Source organism: Schistosoma haematobium, chromosome 2 (genome assembly GCF_000699445.3).
Source record: "Schistosoma haematobium chromosome 2, whole genome shotgun sequence".
Taxonomy (NCBI): Eukaryota; Metazoa; Platyhelminthes; class Trematoda; order Strigeidida; family Schistosomatidae; genus Schistosoma; species Schistosoma haematobium.
Window position 1 is genome coordinate 1,807,158 of NC_067197.1, and position 19,798 is coordinate 1,826,955.

General features: G+C 32.2%; 1 protein-coding gene across 2 annotated transcripts; it reads right to left on the bottom strand.

Annotated features, from left to right (window-relative positions):
* Positions 1 to 6,411: 6,411 nt before the first annotated feature.
* Positions 6,412 to 19,390, bottom strand: GYG1_1 (Glycogenin-1). Of its 2 annotated transcripts, XM_051214107.1 has the most exons (6): positions 19,057 to 19,390; positions 18,847 to 19,021; positions 17,586 to 17,759; positions 16,694 to 17,041; positions 10,918 to 12,711; positions 6,412 to 7,496 (listed from the first exon to the last, which is right to left on the bottom strand). In XM_051214107.1, exons 1-6 carry the CDS (start codon positions 19,197 to 19,199, stop codon positions 7,269 to 7,271), a joined length of 2,862 nt encoding a protein of 953 aa, XP_051067235.1. In that variant the 5' UTR covers positions 19,200 to 19,390; the 3' UTR covers positions 6,412 to 7,268. The 2 variants fall into 2 exon arrangements, with proteins under 2 accessions (XP_051067235.1, XP_051067236.1); XM_051214108.1 differs by lacking the exon at positions 10,918 to 12,711.
* Between the last annotated feature and the right edge of the window lie 408 nt (positions 19,391 to 19,798).

Sequence of the window (19,798 nt, forward strand, 5' to 3'; positions counted from 1 at the left end):
GTGTAGAATTAAGTAAATAATTAAGTAAGTAAGTAAGTAAGTAAGTAAGTAAGTGTAGAAGTAAGTAAGTAAGTAAGTAAGTAAATAAGTGAGTAAGTAAGTAAATACATTATTAAGTAAGTCAGTAAATAAATAATAAGTAAGCAAGCAAGTAAGTAAGTAAGTAAATAAATAAGTATGTCTTGAAGTAAGTAATTTAGTAAGTAAGTAAGTAAGTATGTAAGGAAGGAAGGAAGGAAGTAGGTAAGTAAGTAAGTAATTAAGTAAGTAAGGAAGTAGGTAAGTAAGTAAGTAAGTAAGTAAGTAAGTAAGTAAATAATTAGGTAAGTAAGTAAGTAAGTAATAAGTAAGTAGGTGTAGAAGTAAGTAAGTAAGTATGTTAGTAAGTGAGTAAGTAAGTAAGTAAGTAAGTATGTATGTAAGTGTAGCAGTAAGTAAGTAATTAATTAAGTAAGTAAATAAGTGTTGAAGTAGTTAATTAAGTAAGTAAGTAATTTAGTAAGTAAATATGTAAGTAAGTAAGTAAGTAAGTAATTAAGTAAGAAATTAAGTAAGTAAGTAAGTAAGGAAGTAGATAAGTAAGTAAGTAATTAAGTAAGTAAGTAAATAAATAATTAATGAAGTAAGTAATTAAGTAATAAGTAAGTCGGTGTTGAAGTAAGTGAGTAAGTATGTTAGTAAATGAGTAAGTAAGTAAGTAAGTAAGGAAGTATGTAAGTGTAGCTGTAAGTAAGTAAGTAAGTAAATAAGTAAATGTTGAAGTAGTTAATTAAATAAGTAAGTAATTAAGTAAGTAAGTATTAAGTAGGTAAGTAAGTAAGTAAGTAAGTAATTAAGTTAGTAAGTAAGTAATTAAGTAATTAAGTAAGTAATTATGTAATTAAATACTTACTTACTTACACCTGTTACTCCTCTTGAAGGAGCATAGGTCGCTCACCAGCATTCTCCATCCAACCCTGTCCTGGGCAATCCTTTCCAGCTCCTTCTAGTTGTAATTCATCCTTTTCATATCTGCTTCTATTATCCGACGTAATGTGTTCTTTGGCCTTCCACTTTTCCGCTTCCCTTCAGGATTCCAAGTTAGAGCTTGCCTCGTGATGCAGTTTGACGATTTGCGTAATGTATGTCCTATCCATTTCCATCGTCTTTTCCTGATTTCCTCTTCAGCTGGAAGTTGGTTTGTTCTCTCCCACAGAAGGCCATTGCTGATGGTATCCGGCCAATGGATGTTGAGTATCTTGCGTAGAAAACTATTTATAAATACTTGTACCTTCTTGATTGTGGTTGTTGTAGTTCTCCAAGTTTCAGCTCCATACAGTAGAATTGCCTTGACGTTCGTATTGAAGATTCTCACTTTGATATTGGTTGAAAGTTGTTTTCAGTTCCATATGTTCTTCAATTGTAGGAATGCGGCCCTTGCTTTGCCGATCCTCGCCTTTACGTCTGCATCTGAACCTCCATGTCTATCGACGATGCTTCCCAGATATGTGAAGGATTCTACATCTTCCAGAGTTTCGCCATCAAGAGTGATTGGATTGCTGTTCTCCGCTTTGAATTTGAGGACCTTGGTTTTCCCTTTGTGTATGCTGAGGCCTACTGATGCAGAGACTCCTGCTACATTGGCTGTCTTTATCTGAATCTGTTCACGTGTACGTGATAGGAGGGCTAGGTCATCTGCGAAGTCCAGATCGTCTAATTGGTTCTGAGCTGTCCATTGTATTCCGTGTTTTCCTTCAGATGTCGAGGTCTTCATAATCCAGTCGACCACCAGAAGAAAGAGGAAGGGAGAGAGTAAACAGCCTTGTCTGACTCCGGTCCTTACATGGAATGCATCTGTCAGCTGTAAGTAAACATATAAGTGTTGAAGTAGTTAATCAATTAAGTAAGTAAGTAATTAATCAAGTTATTAAGTAAGTAATTAAGTAAGTATGTAAGTAAGTAGGTAAGTAAGTAAGTAAGTAAGTAAGCAAGTAAATATATAAGTAAGTAAAAAAGTAAGTAAGTAAGTAAGTAATTAAGTAATTAAGTAAGTAAGTAAATAATTAAATAATTAAGTAAGTAAGTAATTAATTAATAAGTAAGTAAGTATGTAAGCAAGAATTAAGTAAGTAAGTATTTAGCTATGTAATTAAGTAAGTAAGTAATGGTAGAATTAAGTAAATAAGTAAGTAAGTAAGTAAGTAAATAAGTGTTGAATTAGTTAATTAATTAAGTAAGTAATTAAGTAAGTTTTGAAGTAAGTAGGTGTAGAATTAAGTAAGTATATAAGTAAGTAAGTAAGTAAGTATGTAAGTAAGTATGTAAGTAAGTAAGTAAGTAAGTAAGTAAGTAAGTAAGTAAATAAGTAAGTAGGTAAATAAGAAAGTAAGTAAGTAAAAGAGTAAGTAAATGTAGATGTAATTAATTATGTAAGTAAGTAAGTAAGTAAGTGATAAGTAAGTAAGTGTAGAAGTAAGTAAGTATGTAAGTAAGTAAGTAAGTAAGTATGTAAGTAAGTAAGTAAGTAAGTGTTGAAGTAATTAATTAAATAAGTAAGTAAGTAAGTAAGTGATAAGTAAGTAAGTGTAGAAGTAAGTAAGTATGTAAGTAAGTAAGTAATTAAGTAAGTAAGTAAGTAATATGTAAGTAAGTGTAGAAATAAGTAAGTAAGTAAGTAAGTAGGTGTTGAAGTAAGTAATATGTATGTAAGTTTATCAGTAAGTAAGTAAGTAAGTAAGTAAGTAAGTATGTAAGTAAGTAAGTAAATAAGTAAGTAATTAATTAAGTAAGTAAGTATGTAAGTAAGTAATTAAGTAAGTAAGTAAGTAATATGTAAGTAAGTGTAGAAATAAGTAAATAAGTAAGTAAGTAAGTAAGTAAATAAGTAAGTAATTATGTAAGTAAGTAAGTAAATCAGTAAGTAATTAATTAAGTAAGTAAGTATGTAAGTAAGTAAGTAAGTATTTAAATAAGTAAGTAATAAGTAAATAAGTGTAGAAGTAAGTAAGTAAGTAAGTATGTAAGTAAGTAAGTAAGTAAGTAAGTAAGTAAGTAAGTAAATAAGTATGTAAGTAAGTAAGTAAATATGTAAGTAAATAAGTAAGTAAATAAGTAAGTAAGTAAGCAAGTATGTAATTAAGTACGTAAGTGTGTAAGTAAGTAAGTAAGTAAGTAAGTAAATAAGTTAGTAATTATGTATTACTTTTTTGTTATTACCATTGAATGTCTGATCATAATTTGGTTGACAGAATTTGAAAAAGAAGTAAATAAAACCGATTTGATTACTGGTTAATGAATACTAGGTATTATTTTTATTATTATTATCATTTAGGACTGCGATTGATCAGTCTCTTGTTGTCACATGTGCATTCTATGCGGACTGTCTCGATATTGCCTTAGGTCACAAGCTTTCTATGCAAAGAAGGATAGTACATATCAGTGGAATCCAGTACACGTGTTGTGTCCCATTTGGGACTCGTCAGCTAGATGTACCTGAATCTCAGAGTTGATGTCTACTCTGGGACTCGAATCTAGTATCGTTCACTTCAAACGCCAGCACGTTATTGTTACGTCCTTGCTCTGTCTACCCACTTTTAGTGCTGAGGATACTTGTCTTATCTAGATTAAAACCTTGATGCGATAGTCTGATCGGCTTAACCTTGAGGCTAGTATACGTGAGTTCGAAGTAGAGTGGAGAGAAGAAAACTATTCTATCAATTGATTAGCTGACAAGCACACGAGTGATTGAAGACAAGTCAACTGAAACACTACTCCATTTATTCTCACTTCCGATCTGGTTCCCGATTTCAGATCAGTGTAAAAAGATACATGAATAAATAGAACACCAACCAGACCACAACGCACAACAATTAGGAAAATACAATTATGTCTAAAACTGGAGATTAGTGTAGAAAATAGAGTACAAAATAATACGTTTAAGTTACAATAGCTTTGGAAAAAAAGGGCTGTGGCAGTGAATCATACATCCAACGAAAGCTTATGTTCTGTAAAATAGACTAGGAACAAAAATAAATGTTGATGTTTTACAAGCTTAGCATAAAATGGAATAAAGTACCTAAAAATAGCTTTCTTAGTTTATCAAGGATTTTTGTTTCTCTGTTGACATCAGTTATCCACTTAGCTACTAAATCATAATAGCCACCTGTTTGTGCAATGGTCTGAAGTTCTAAATTCACTTGGTGGTGTTTACTGGTATCTTCCCATAGTTATTTAGGACTGTAATTGATCAGTCTCTTGTTTAAAATATTAGTCTATCGTGAATGCTACTATGAACTACTGAAACAAAACTGTAGATTTTATATGTGTAGAATAGAAATAATTATTGATAGGCTAAAGTGAAATTAGTTCAACACATTTAAAAGAAAATTTATTCCCAAGTGAATCACACTTAAATTAATAAAACATTCAGTCAGTTTCACTATCTAGAACAATAGAAAAGACATTTGCATTGAATAATCAATAGGTAGCAAGTAATGTTATGTCTGTCTGGTCTTTAGTACGGGACAAATCCTATTAGTTACTTTGTAGCGTATTCAACAGTTTCAGTGACTCAATATCACGGGATGGGTGTTCGAATTCAACAGGTACTATCACTCCCCTTAAGATTGAAGCTATGCTCTATTGATGAGTGAAACCATGGAACATAAATACTGAATTTATTTTTGTTACTAATCGATTTTGAACCACCAGCAATGTTAGGTGGTTAATGGTATTCAACAGGAAGCCTTTTTCAACCTAGGTTTTGTGTTAGTTGGTATTCGTCAGTAAGGTATACCTTGAATCTTAAGGCACCTAGTACATACTCTTAGATGTGAACCCTAGTCAACTACTTTCACAGTCTGAGACTAAATATATTGAATCGGAAAGCTTAAAACAACAGATACTGATTCCAAATGAAGTTCATCAAAGAGTTGAAAATATTTTACAGTGGCGTAGTTAATCTTTGTCATATAAGGTGTTCGTAGCAAACGGGTCTCAGAGTACCAGGATTTCTGTTAATAGATACACAGCAGATGACAATCATTAATGTATTTTTTCTCCAGTTATCTGAAAAACTTTTAATATTATCACTGTTTTCAGATAAGTACACTAGGAACTATCAATTTTTGAAACGCAGGATTCTAAATATCATACATCAATACCTCGATAACGCATATGGGGTTCAAAGAGGGATGTACTAAATTTGAATTTCGCTGTGAATATCGACATTGGGATACAAGAATATCTAGTTACCGAGTCCCGAAATAGAAGAATTATTTGTCCTGCATTCCACTTCTAACCATTTGACAAACATACAAAAATCATTGCTTGTAGTTAAAATGACATGTACTTGACTGTCCTCATTAAATAACACTGATAGTTATCAACTTTCATGAACACTATATATTCATTCAGGCACATTTGTTTAATATCAGGTGTTTGTGGAGATTTTTAGAAATTTTCACAGATTGAAATCATGAGTCAGTTGAAGCTAGACCACCATTGAAGTTAGACATTAACACCGTTGGATGTCGGATCAGTGGTCTAATGGTTAAGTGCTCGCGCGCGAAGCCAGTAGGCCCTGGGTTCGAGCCCCGCGTGGTGCGGGATCGTGGATGTGCACTGCTGAGGAGTCCCGTACTAGGACGAAACGGCCGCCCAGTGCTTCCAGGCTTTCAAAGGTGGTCTAGCTTCAACTGACTCATGATTTCAATCTGTGAACATTTGTTTAAGTTATAAAAATAGCTTTACGGATGACAATAATAGTTTTAATTTCATTAACATACATTATCATAATTAGAGTTCTTCTATACTTCAGAGTACCAGTGTTTCATAATTAAGGAACGAATGATAATATAACATGCGATGGACGTTTCACTCAATCCCATGGTGGTCTAGCTTCAATTGACTCATGATCTCAATTATTAAAATTTACTAGAATATCCACAAAAACACCTTCTGATATTTGTCAACATATGCTCAGTAGTGTCTGGCTTCAAGAGGTATTTCATGGAATTCTAGTGAAAAGCTGTAACCAGTTGAGTTCAACCGGGTTTGTTGTGATATAGTAATTGACTGAAGTCAATGGTCGATGTGTCGCTCAATTTCGTGGATTAGTTGAAATTAGACATTAACACTGTTGGATATCGGCCAGCTCACTGGTTTAGAGGTGAAGCGTCCGGGGCGAGACTGACAATTCCTGGGTTCGAATCGCACGAGCCGGATAGTGGATGAGCACTATTGACAAGTCCCAAAACTACAATCCAATCCTTCCAGATTTTCCATGGTAATCTATCTTTAATTGACTTATGATCTCAACTATTAAAAGCTACTAGAATATCCGCAAAAACACCCCCTTTCTGATGATATAATTGATAAATCATTAACATCTACCACATTCGGAATATAACTATTTTCAAAAATAGAAAAACTGTATTTTTCTTTTATTTCAATAATTATATTCATGTCACATATGATTACATTACATAATCCATTCATCAAACAATAGGGTTACATTTTTTGATAAGAATGATTTCAGATTACATTTGGGCTTCATCTAACACATGGGAATATTTATTGATTTCCATTAAATGAAATCAAATCAAAGAATTTCTCTTTTGTGTGTGTGTGTGTGTGTGTGTGGTTTTTTTCTCTCTCTTAGTAACAAATATAAAACAACCTTATTTGTTTTTTTTTACGATCAAAGAATAAATGGTTATTCTATTTAACAGGAATACATTCAATAAACAGTTATAATATACAAATCATTCAACAGGATATATATGCTAAAAGTGATAGTATTGTTGAAATGACATGAATTAGGTGAAAGATTAGAATAGAAAATAACAACAACTACAAGGGCAATCATCTTTTCACATGATTTTGTCATGTAAGATTACAAGATTCAATAGGTAATTCGATTATAATCATTAATACTGTTAGTACAATTCATGTGTAATAACAAACCTGAGAAGGTAAACGAAACAAAATTCTATAAATGATAATATAGCTCGTATTAAAAGAAAAAAAGAAAGAAAGAAAAGAGAAAAAAGAAAAAAGGGAAATAAATAAATCGATCAAACTAATAATAAACTAATACTTATCATAAGGTATAAAGATAATGAATGACTTTCAATGGATGAATATGAAAAGATAAAGAAAATAGATTGCTAATAAAACTACTGATTATTATTAGTAGTATATAAACGAAATAGATAATGTAGAAATTCAAGTTGACAAATATATATATATCTATATACATTTTATTAAAAATCTTTTTTATGATTTAATTATTTCATGATATCTGTACCAATGGGTAGATTCGTTTCACCGCCAATATCACGTAATGTTGTGCATAATTTATTTAAAATATTTATAAAACGATCTTTTCCAGTATAATCAATTTCACCACGTTCCCATGCATACATTCGTTCATTACTAACAGCTTCTAATTGTGCATGATATGAACATAATTGTTTACCATAATCAATATTAGCTAAATCACCGGCTATTCCAGTCTTATCATTTATAAAGAAAAAGTAAAACAAAAAAAAGAAAAAAGAAAGAAAACAACAAAACGCATTTAGTTATATAGTTAATAAGAGAGAAAAATGATGTATCTTTTTTTAAATACAGTTACGATTATTTGTTTTTTTGTGTGTGTGTGAAAAAGAGGGGGAGGGGGGCATAGATACTAATGAATGCAAGGAATAGGATATACTAACTACTTTCTACACTAAACACACATATATACATATAAATGTGATTAATTGACAACAGAGCAATCAATTACAAAATATGAATAGGCTAGAAAACTAATGATGAAAACCAATTTACAAGGAATTAAACCGACTGATCTAATCTAAACAAATATTTTTCAACTAAGCTTTACTACAAAAAGTTAGATTAACTGTATTTGATTGAAAAAAGATGAGCATAGACCAAAGTCAAGTCAGTACTAGGGAGTTATTTCAGTATTGTGGACAAAATATCTTAATAGTGTTCACTTAAGGGATTAGAACTAAAATATTTTGAGATCTAGTGATTAGAATGTAACCTGAGTTTGTTTAGTGATAACTCATAAATAAATAAAAAACACAGGATAGCTGATTAATTTCTATTCTTCTTTTATATTTTACTTTACGCTTATAAGTTAGTTCAACTCCGCTTGGAGCCTCTCCGGGGGCTACTGCCAGTCTCAAGGAGGAAAGTTGGGCATGGGACTAGCGACCCTATCCCGTAGAAAACTAACTCGCTAAAAGACGCTAACCAGAAAAAAAATTATTAGTTATAAATAACAATAAATTTAATTCATTTTTATATTGACTGTTTGAATCATATTATTGATGTTTAGAACTACAATTGATCAGTCTGTTCCTGGCATATAGGCATCCTGTATGAATTGCCTCAATATTATGTCAAATCACAAGCATTATAAGCAGCGATGAATGGCGGCTAATAGTGGATGATTTAACAAAAGACAGACAAATGAGAGTCAAATGATCAAAGTCGACGGATGCAGCTATATCCAGCTGACGAGTTTCAAATAGGACGAAATGCGGTTTGTCCTAGATTCCACTGCTAGCCACCATCCATCCCAACATTAAATTTAGCATAAATATCTAGAAAACAAACGGGCTGATAAGCAAATTAATAGATTCTCAAGGAATTCAAGATCATAAACAAATAAAGTACAAAGAAGTTCAAATAATCACACCGAGAGCTAGACATAGAAGACATAGCAGGAGAGTAAAGAATGAAACTGGTGGATATCAAATAGAAAATAATAACAATAAAACGTTTTCAATTAATAATTCAGCTAACGTAATGAATAAGTTTTCACCACATATATCATCTACCTTAACATGTGTTTTTTATTAAAGAGTAGAGTATTATGGTTTGAAAGCAAACCAAATTAATGAAATTTCAATGGTTGAGATCATGAGTCAGTTGAATCTAAACCACCATGGAAAACCTGGAAGCATTGAACTTAATAAAAACCAACTGAGCCAACCGACAAAATAAGACCAATCACTTAATTATTAATATAAAGATTATTTTAAAGTTAAAATTGAAAGATACTACCCGAAGGAAATACATATTATTTACATTTTATTTGTCAAGAGTGAACTACACTCTATAATGACCTTATTATTATTATTATTTTAACACATAGATATTGGTAGAAGGAGGCACCAAATACATATGCGCCACATAAATCTCACTTGATTTTTGTGAGGGCTGTGATACTGCTCAGGTGTCCAGACCGAAGCAGGTGGTTTTCTTAGGGAGTCACTCCCCGAGCCTTCGACCTGAAAGTCTGACCCAATAGGCAATGGAGCATCGTAAGGAGATGCAGTCCCATGGAAGCCAGTGACCAACAATAGGTTCATAGGCCATTTGTTCCCACAGGATCCTGGAGCTCATGTGTACGATTGGTTTCGAATCGAGGTTTTTCAACTCCCCTAGGTGGACCCTCCATGTCCACCAACCCGGTTAAAGAGCAGGACATTCGCTTTTCGTCCTCTCATTTTGGTAAACAACAATAATGCCACGAGAAAGCAGTGAGTAGGACTTCCCTGGCAGAGGCTATATACGCATGACCATGTGGGAGCATTTCGAGGGGGGAGAACGGATTCTCCCCAGTCTCAGCCGTACCAGGGCACCAGATTTCTAGTACTGATTATTTAGCTAAGCATAAAGTAACACACTTTTAATGTTGAAACATGTGTGAATAACGAACGCTTTTTGGTACATTCTCATAGATTTCTTAGTTGAGTTTTTTACTCATATATATCTGCCTTTGAAAATGATAGGGGGTTTTTAGAACTTTTTTAAATAGTATATTAGGTATACTGTTATCAGTAGAATTCAAGATATGGACTCTTCATCTAAATGTACCTACATCCTATTATTCATATCCATACAAAAATCCTAATTTAAGTATCTTTCTCATTCAAACCTCTAAGGTGTCTCTGTTAAATTATTGTAAAATTGATAAAGTATGAATTCAAAAGTTCACTCACATAAATTATTTACATCATACATAACTAACAAATAATTGACTATTACATTATAGTCTTACACTTTAGCATCAAATTAAGTATACACTCTTTTGTCAGTAACTCCGCCTGAAGCCCCTTTGGGACTACTTCCGATCTCAAACCCGGATAAAAGAGGAGGTTTGGGCATGGGGTTAGCTTTCCCATCCCCTAGAAAACTAACTCGTTAAAAAAACGCCAACCAGAAAAAAATAATTCAAACCATTTAAACCCTGCTCTAGGAGTTAGAAGGTCTTCATTTAGAAAAGTTATGACACCTCATGGTGAAAGCCAAGTTCCTTCGGAAGTCGCGAGGCTGATAACCCTTATAACAATCAAAACAATCATTAATTTCGATACATGAAATGCTCGTACAATGTGAGAGACCAAGAGAGTCTTCCAAATGGTTGCTGCTACTGTTACTTTTGTCAGTAAAATATATTTCTGCATAGTTAATAGTTCGTAAATTTATGGAACGGAAATGAATTTTTTATCTAATATGACAATGATCAATCTTCCTATCTAATCAACAACAACAACAACAACAAAAAGAACAAGACCGAATATCAATACAAACTGGAAAACAATTAACAATTAAGTATCATTGAATCCATAAAGAGATAATCATTTATAAAACTGGGAGTTTCGGATTAAAAAAAACAAACCATGATTGGAAGAATGATATTATAAATCATATAAAATCAATATGATTAAGAAATTAGTGTTTAAAATTTTTGTACACCAAAACATTAATCTACATAGCATGCATGTATTCGTGTAATCATGCAGCAGAAGAATAAACCAATCAACCAACCAACCAACCAGCTAAACAAACAAACAAAACTACACCATATAAGATGATTTACATAATAGTTATGTACACATATAAGATGTTTACCGCAATCATTCTATGATGATAAGAACTAGATTTGTATTGTGCTTTAGTTATATTGAATGATGGTGTTGATGATGATGATGATGTTGATATTTTGTTATTGTTGATGAATTGATTTTCATAGATTCTCCAAGGATATCCATGTTTTATTTTACGTTTTACTTTTAATTGCCATGTATTTTGATCTAATTTCATAGAATTCAATTGTAGATTATTATTATTATTATTATTATTATTATTATTATTATTATTATTATTATGATATATTGATGATAATCGTTTTGACTTTGATTGATTTAAATAATCGGTTGAATGAGAATTGATCATCTTTGTATTATAATCAAGTTGTATTATATTATCAGCACTATAACTTTGTTTAAATTGTGAAGACAATAGATTGTTCGTCTTTCTTTTTAAATCCACTTCATTATATAGGCATGATTTATTGTTATGACCGTGAGGTTTCCTCTTGCTAGAAGTAGTAGTAGTAGTAGTAGTGATAGTGTGATCAGCTTGTTTACAATCCAAATAAGCAATATCTAAACCACGAAATGGATTGCTTAATTTATTATTCAATTCAATTGTTTGATTGAATCTATTATCAGTGTTTCGATGTTTATAATTCGTTTCAAAATCAATATTCTTATTAAGAACCCTATGGAATTGTTCTATGCCAAGATCAACATTATTAGAAAGTGTATTACAACTTATGGAGGAACTTGGTGAATCATTCTTTATTAACTTCTTATTTACTACATCCGTTAATGATGATGTTTTAGTAAGTTTTCTACAGTCTATTTTAATTGGATGAAAAGTTTTAACTGTAGGCTTGAATGAATTTCCTAAACTGTAATATCGATGTTTTTTAAATACTTGTCGAGGTTTTATATTAGAATCGAAAGATAATTTTCTCAATTTCATAGGACATAATAATCGTTGATATTCTCTAATTAGTTTTTCATAACATTTATGACAGTTTACCGAATAGTTGGATGGTGATTTACACTTTTCAATTGATTCAGATTGTATAGAATTGATAGGAGATACATCTGCAATTGATATAGATGATGGTTTTTCCGGTATCGCTTGAATATCATCTGATTTTGATTCTTGACTTAAAGGTTCTGTCTTATGTTGAAAATCATTTTTCAGGACATCACTTCCACAGTGTTGATTATTTTGTTCTGTTGTATCATGATGTTGTATAATATTCAGTGGATTCTTTTCAAAATGATGTTCATGAAATTCTTCTTGATCATTATAATGTTTAGATTGTTGATTTATCTTATGATTTGAGTGTTTTTCATTCAACCTTTGACTTATTTCTTTCTGTTGATATTCATTCTTATTATCATGGTATTGATCTTCATGAGATGAATTTTTCATAGTATCCTCTTCTCGACAATAGTTTACACCAGATAATGAAAGATTAAATTGTGGTGGTGGTGGTGGTTGTAGTGGTGGTGTTTCAATACATGTTTGATGATGTTCAACATATTTATTACTTTCATCAATTCGTTGTCCTCTATGTAAATAATCCCAATTAGTATCATGAAATTCTGGATGATAAGGTAATTTTAAATTGTCTTCTGGTGTTGTTAACAAGGAATGATTTCTTCTACTCACTTTATCAATATATTCTTCATGAGGAGAAGGATTGATCGGAATGAACGAGTTCTTATGATCATTATCATGATTTTCATTAGTAAATACATGGAACTTATCATGACAGCTATTGAATGAATCTTGAATTTGATCATATTTTCTTAGACTATCCAATGAAATGTGACTTAAATACTAAGTGTACATTTTACATATATATACATATATGTAGGTGTGACAGGATTGTGCAAATCACAGGCAATTAAAATAGGGATTAATTAAATGTAATTTGAATCAAGCAAAAATTAGCCAGATTGTATATTACACGATTACATAATAATCAGAGAGAGAGAGAGAGAAAACAAAACAGTGAAAAGTCAAAACACAACAATTATAACAACAACGACAACATAAACAGCAACAGCAACAAGCAAATCACCGACACAATAAATTGTATCCACATACATTTAGTTTTATGATTAAATGAATATGTAAGAAGAAAAATTATAAAATAATAGTTAGAATGTATTGTATTACATTGCATTGCATCGTATATATATACAAATAACATGATGGTTAATAATTCATCATTATTTAGTATATCCCTATTCTAATAACTCACCTATACTAATTACCAATTAAATTATTTATTCGTGTTATTAATAGTCAACAAATAAAGATGATCATCTATAGTTGGAATATACCATTTAACTATTTCTATGTATATGTATATAACTCCATCTGGAGCCCCTCTGGTGCTACTGCCGGTCCCAAGCCCGGATAAAGGAGGAGGGTTGGCAAGCCCTTACATGGAGTCTTCAAGGCCGAAGGAAAAGAGAAAGACCAAAGAACATATTACGGCGAGAAATAGAGACAGACATGAGTAAAATGAACAAAAATTAGATAGAACTGGAAAGGAAGTCCCAGGACAGAGTGGGTTGGAGAACGCTGGTCGGCGGCGTAAGTAATTAAATAATGTATATATATATATGTATTACAATAGTACATATCTATTTAACCAACTCATAATATCAAATCATTAGTTCATTAAGTTACATCCAACAGTTTAAACAGAACTTAAAATGAATCATTGTTGACATTGTATATGGACAAACATATATATCACCAAAAGACAAATCAAAAAGATAAGAAACTACATTACAAAAAAAGTTAATTTTATCAAATACTTCAATATATAATTATTCGGACAAATAGGGGGATTTGTGGAGATTGTAATAATTTTAACAACTGAATTCATGAGTTGATCTAATCTTGATCACTATTGAGAACCTGGAAACACTGAACAGATGTTTCATTTCATTATAGGACTATTCAGCAGTATATATTTACGATTTTGTGCATAGAAATTTAACATATAACCTTCAGTTTTGCGCGTGAATGCTTAACCTGTGAAACATTAAGCCAGTATCCAGGTTGTGGTAATGCCTAACTTCAATCGATCCATGATTTTGTGCAACCTTTCATACATTGTCTTAGGTGGATAACTGTCTCTACGCAACATGGATTGAACTCCACTGGTCACAGACTCTCATTAAGATTTCAGGGAATCCATCTTGAAGCTAGTCACTAGTGATTTTTCCTTTTACAATTAAGACATCCAAATTTTGTGAAATTAAGTATTTAATCCAACCAATCCATCCTACGTTTATTAATGTATGGACGACCCGGTAATATAGTCAACGCTTGACAGTCTTATTTCCTTTTTATATGTATATTTTTCTTAATTGAGAGCTGTTCATTGTCATTCAGCATAAAACAATCAGTGACCACTATAAGTTAAAGTGAGCTTTTTGACTATTTCATAACTGTTAGGTCACTCCATGATGATAAATTTTGTGACAGAATCCTAAAACGTCCACTCCAACTTGAATTATTGGGTTAAGATATTGTCTGAAATGATAATCAATGATCTTATATTTGATCTTTCAATTCTGAAAGTGAAACATCACCGAAATATATCTATCTGAAGTCGAAATTTACTTTATCGTTTCAATAGTAGTACAATATATATATATATCATGATATACGAATTGGTATATGATTTTTTACAGTGATGACCAAGACGTAATATTGATTGGTATCATTTGTTTACGTAAAATCATATTTTAGACAAATATAATATCTGATCAAAAATGGCATTTGGAAGATAAACTGTCACTGTAGATTAATAGACAGTCTATTTTTAAATCACCCAACAGTTATATATTTTCAGTATGGGGTTATGGAGATTATTATGTTTTTGATTGAGATCATGGACCGATTGATGTTAGATCACTATTTAAAACCTGGAAGCACTGAACGGTCGTTTCGTTCTACCGTGGAAATCCTCAGCATTGTGCATCCACGATCCCGCTCGTGGGATCCGAACCCAGGGCCTCCAGTCTCGCGCGTGAACGCTTAATCTCTGGACCACTGAGCCGGCCGGTATTTGACTGTGTTGATGTCTAACCTAAACCAATCCACAAAATTACGCTACCGTCTTCCATTGTACTGAGATAGATACATGTCTTTACCCAACATGGGTTAGCTTAAGAACCCCGAGAATCCCTAACGAAGTTAGTCACTAGTAAGCATATGGTAATTATCACTATGGGGTTGTGGAGATCATTAAGTTATTGACTGAAGTTATGAACCGATTGACGTTAGACCATCATTGAAATTACCCCTATCATTGATAAATATTTTGTCATGCATTAGTCAATAGGATTGAATTGTGTAAAAAAAAGATGTAAACTAAATTTTATGTATAAATTTTTCATTTTTTAACTAAACTCTAAAACAATCATGCAAATAAAGATGACGACATTAAGCTTTTAGGGAAAACATAAAATATCAGTATTTAACCTCATTGTAGTAAGCAAATAATGAAAAATAAGGATCAAGCATGCTCATAACATATGGGTTATATGTTGTTTAGGTCATTATTAAAACTGTTACTTAGAATGGTATGGTGTTAGTGAAGTTAACGATCCTATTTTTGCATGCCTACTACAGAGTGCAACATATTTATACATATTGGACAAATTACTAGAAAATCCCTAATTATAAATGCCCTTAATCCTTAATGACTGGGTCTAGTAGATATAGAGTAACCAATTGTACGACACTACAACTAAATGTCTCATAAATTCTATGACATATTTAAACTAGTGAATGTCAGATAAATATCTGGAAACTGTTCAATTATATTGAACAAGACTATCGTAGCAGGACTGATGTTGTTGTTGTTGTGGTAACGATTAGAAATAGATTATTTTTGCTATAAAGCTATTTCTCGGTAGATATCTTACAACTAGTATATCCAAAAATCAACTCAAACACTCTTAAATTTTTCTTGATTGGACTTAGAAGACCATTTGCCTTATAAAAAACTTTATCTAACAGAATATGATAGGTTAGATTGTTAAGTATTAAACCGATCCTTGCATAACCAAGGATGTTTGATACTATGACAGAACATCCTCTGGTTCCGAAATGTTGTAGAAAAATAGCGACAAAAATTGGTAGTCTAGATAATAAGAAGTGTAGTCATCTTGAAGATGAAACGAGAAAGAGGTGCAGTACAGTCATTTGAGTGAAGTTTAGTATCTCTGGTCTTTCACCTGTTTCACGTAATTAGTACTACGCAGCCAAATTGTGCGATTTACATCTGTCATTTTTAGATTTCAAAACAATTTTACTTGTATTCAGTACTGTTTGTCTGATCAATTATTTGTCCAAGCATCATTCTCCACAGATTTTCCGTTTTTTAAAGTTTATCAAGTTGTCCGTACATTTTGTTATAAACTGATCCGACTATTTTCAAAAAACCAATTGTATATCTGGAAATTTCATTATTTATTAAAATAAATTCAATCAAAGCGAAAACTTGAATTGAATCAAAGAGATGATGGTAAATTTTACGGATGTACAATAATTTGATAATCATTGTTTACAGTGAGATTAATTGATAACCTTATTGAAAAAGTAAATTCATTCTGCTCAATTAAACTATTAATCATAGTTGTATTAATCTCTATTGATGACCCACTAACTCTGTGTTTTAGTTCTGAATAGTAGTGATAAGGAGAAAAACTATTGTTTCCATAAATTTTTGCTCAACGATACATTAAACGGACAGGTTGGAGAAAGCAAATAAATAATTTTCTCTACTTACCATATCAGGATAAAGTTGTGGTCGTACAAGAATTAGAAATAATGACCACCAGTAGGCCAGCATACCAGCTACACGACATATTGATCGTCTATTTTTATCAGTATTAAAGAATGTACGAAAAGCAGCTTGACTACATGTTTTGGCCGCGGATGTTTTATGCCAAGGTTTGATTGGACCAGCAAAATGCACAACTCGAACAGATCCGCCAAACTGAACCCAAGCGGATCTACTTGTATAGAATTCAAAACTTGTGTCATCTGATATACGACAAATACAGTTGTATATACAAGGTAGTCTGTGTGATATATCTCCTTCTAACCAGTTGGAAAAATATGTGTTCAGTAAACCCTATTAAAATACCAATAAGAATGAATATTATCATTGAATATTATTTTACTAATAAAATATAATTTAAATAACACTCATACCTAGACATCTGTATTTTTCTTCGGGAATTTATAACATGCAACAATCTGTTAATCGTCAGACATATAAGTATTGACATAACCGTTTCAGTTTTCCATATCATTCGACTTTTTGACCTTGAGTTACACTTCTATCTGTTTAAACTTTTGAAACAATTTTCTCATTAATAGCGTGAAAATAAGGTTATTCACAAGACACTAGATAAACAGGACTGTTCACAAACATATATAAAATGATTAACTAATAAATAATTGGAATTCAGTAGTTATGTTATGTATGGTGCTTATGGGTATTAATCAAACTAGCTCTGTAAAGAACATTCTTATTATTTGAGTTCATAAACCCTAGGAATCGGAATGCTACTTCATATGTGTAGTATTTTGCTGAGATCCGTATTAGAATCTCATTCAACAACATGTATTACTGTATTAAGAAGTCTTAATCAAATAAAATCTTGTGAACTTACTTGTTCTCTTCCATCAAAACTCCCAGAGTCAAACAACATTCGTAGAAGACCGTTGTACGTGTCCATAGAAGGCTCTAATATAAAGACACCAGAATTAAAACAGTCTGGCCACAGAGGATCAGGTGCAGCAGTAAACCCAGATCTGTTGAACAATTCATCAACGTTCTGCAAAACCTAGATTCATTAGAAAACTCACTATTAATCAACCAAAGTGAAACGTTCTGGGAAAATTACTAGTTTTTATCTGATTTTCTTCTCATTTTAGGCAGAAGCACTTGTGATTCGTTTCATACTATTCTGAAATTATTACTATCGATGGGGCCAACTGTCACCTTTTGAGTAGACACGGCTGTCTGATTCTAATATATCACCTTGGAACGTATATGGTATACATAAGAGACGTTTGATTAGGGAATACGAACATTAAGACAATTTTTAAAGTTTTACCATGTAAAATACCAGTCAACAAATGTCAAGACATCTCTGTATTAAAGATGAAATATGTCTGATAATTGTATATGGCGTAAAGCAAAATGAAAGTTTGAAAGCCTGATGCCAAACGGGGTACAACTAGAAATTACACATAGTTTTCAGGACCACAAAACTCTTGGCTGGTCTTCTGTAGGTCTTTGGAGGAAGATAAAATTAACTGACCAAATAAATGATTCCTATCTGTTTAACAATATGGACCGTGAGAGGTTTAAACCGAATACGGTTTGCCTGAAAATTTGACGAACAAGTTCTCGCTGACGTTATCAAAATCTGCTGAAAATAGAGATGCACCTAGGTGTATAAGAAGATCGTTTACCAGCTTGGTTCCAGCGAAGATAATAAAAATGCTTAGGTCTGTTTCAATAATTATGAAACACAAGAGGTTCTTTAGATGCTTAAACTCCTGACTAACACACCGTTTTTGCTTTTTTAGGAGAATACACTAAGAAGACAACCCTAGAAAGAGTTAAGCACCACGCTGAAAGAATTCAGGGTCGAATCCTCTATGTCCTAACGAGTGACCAGATACTGGAACTGCTTACTCAGACATGTGACATCATTTTTATCATTAAAAACCTTTAGGACAAAGTCAGTGTTAAACGTAATATAGTATAGGGTTTAATGGAAGTCAGCTGATCTAATATTTTTACTACTGAAACTAAAAAACTTGATGGCGACTTCCGCCTGCAAAAGCGGAAAATTGATGTATTTAGGAAACAAGTATGGGAAATCTATTTGGCTCGAATGACAAAAAACTTTGAAGCCTTACCAGAGTATCAGCATCCATAAATACAACTTTGGTAAACTGAGTAAGACTCCAAACCTGAATTTTTGTGAATGTTTCAATGAGCTCTGTTCTACCACCAATAACAGGCAGACTCCAGCCTTTGGTTATAACTGGTTGTACTTCGATTACATTATCATAAGTGCTGCAGAGCAGTTGTCTTTAGAGGTCAGTGATATATATGTCACAACTTACCTCATCTGTGATGAGAGACCAGGGGTTACAAGAATGGTAAGCTCTTTAGACGTTTCTGATTGTTTTAGGGATGCTGCTAAAACAAGTGCACCCACACAGTATTCATCATTTGTTGCAAGGGTAACAAACGATTCTCTACCCATTTCTAATCAACTGTAACCGATCACATTGGGATTGTAAATCGGACCTGTCACAGCCACTAGTACAACTAATGTAACAAATTAAAACAAAACTGTATCATGTTATGCAATTGAGGAGTGATTATTATTCAATAGAAAACGAATGCTGCAAACTTAAAACATTAGCTATCGAGATTGAAGTGGATAATGAATACTCTGTAGTTCAATTGTTGTTTAGTAATTCTGTTTGTGTTAATGCAGAATCATTGATCAGTGAACATCTTCTTAAGTTACTAAGACACTTTTTTACACAAAATCTGCCGTATATTCAGCCAGGCTATTTTTCTAACTTGGCTCTATCAACCACTCAGTCTACACAGTGGATGCCAAGAGTTTCATATCTGATATGAGTAGCTATGTCACACTGATTTAGGAACTTTCTCATACGAATATCTTATCAAAAATATCACAGGTTGACACTCTTCCGTTTTGTCCTAGACCCATTTGAAACCTCACGCGAATATCATTCACCCCTTTTCATCTGACTTCCACTAAATAATTCACATAAGAATCAATCGAGGATACACTAAGAAACACTTAACAGTGCTTGAATAGTGAAGCAT

What these genes read in the sequence shown, in the direction of transcription:
- GYG1_1 (XM_051214107.1), bottom strand. Translation starts at nt 19,199, where the DNA reads ATGGGTAGAGAATCGTTTGTTACCCTTGCAACAAATGATGAATACTGT. An exon ending in GGTCTCTCATCACAGATGAG is followed by an intron (nt 19,022 to 19,056) that starts GTAAGTTGTGAC and finishes TGACCTCTAAAG; the next exon opens with ACAACTGCTCTGCAGCACTT. An exon ending in GTTTTGATGGAAGAGAACAA is followed by an intron (nt 17,042 to 17,585) that starts GTAAGTTCACAA and finishes GTATTTTAATAG; the next exon opens with GGTTTACTGAACACATATTT.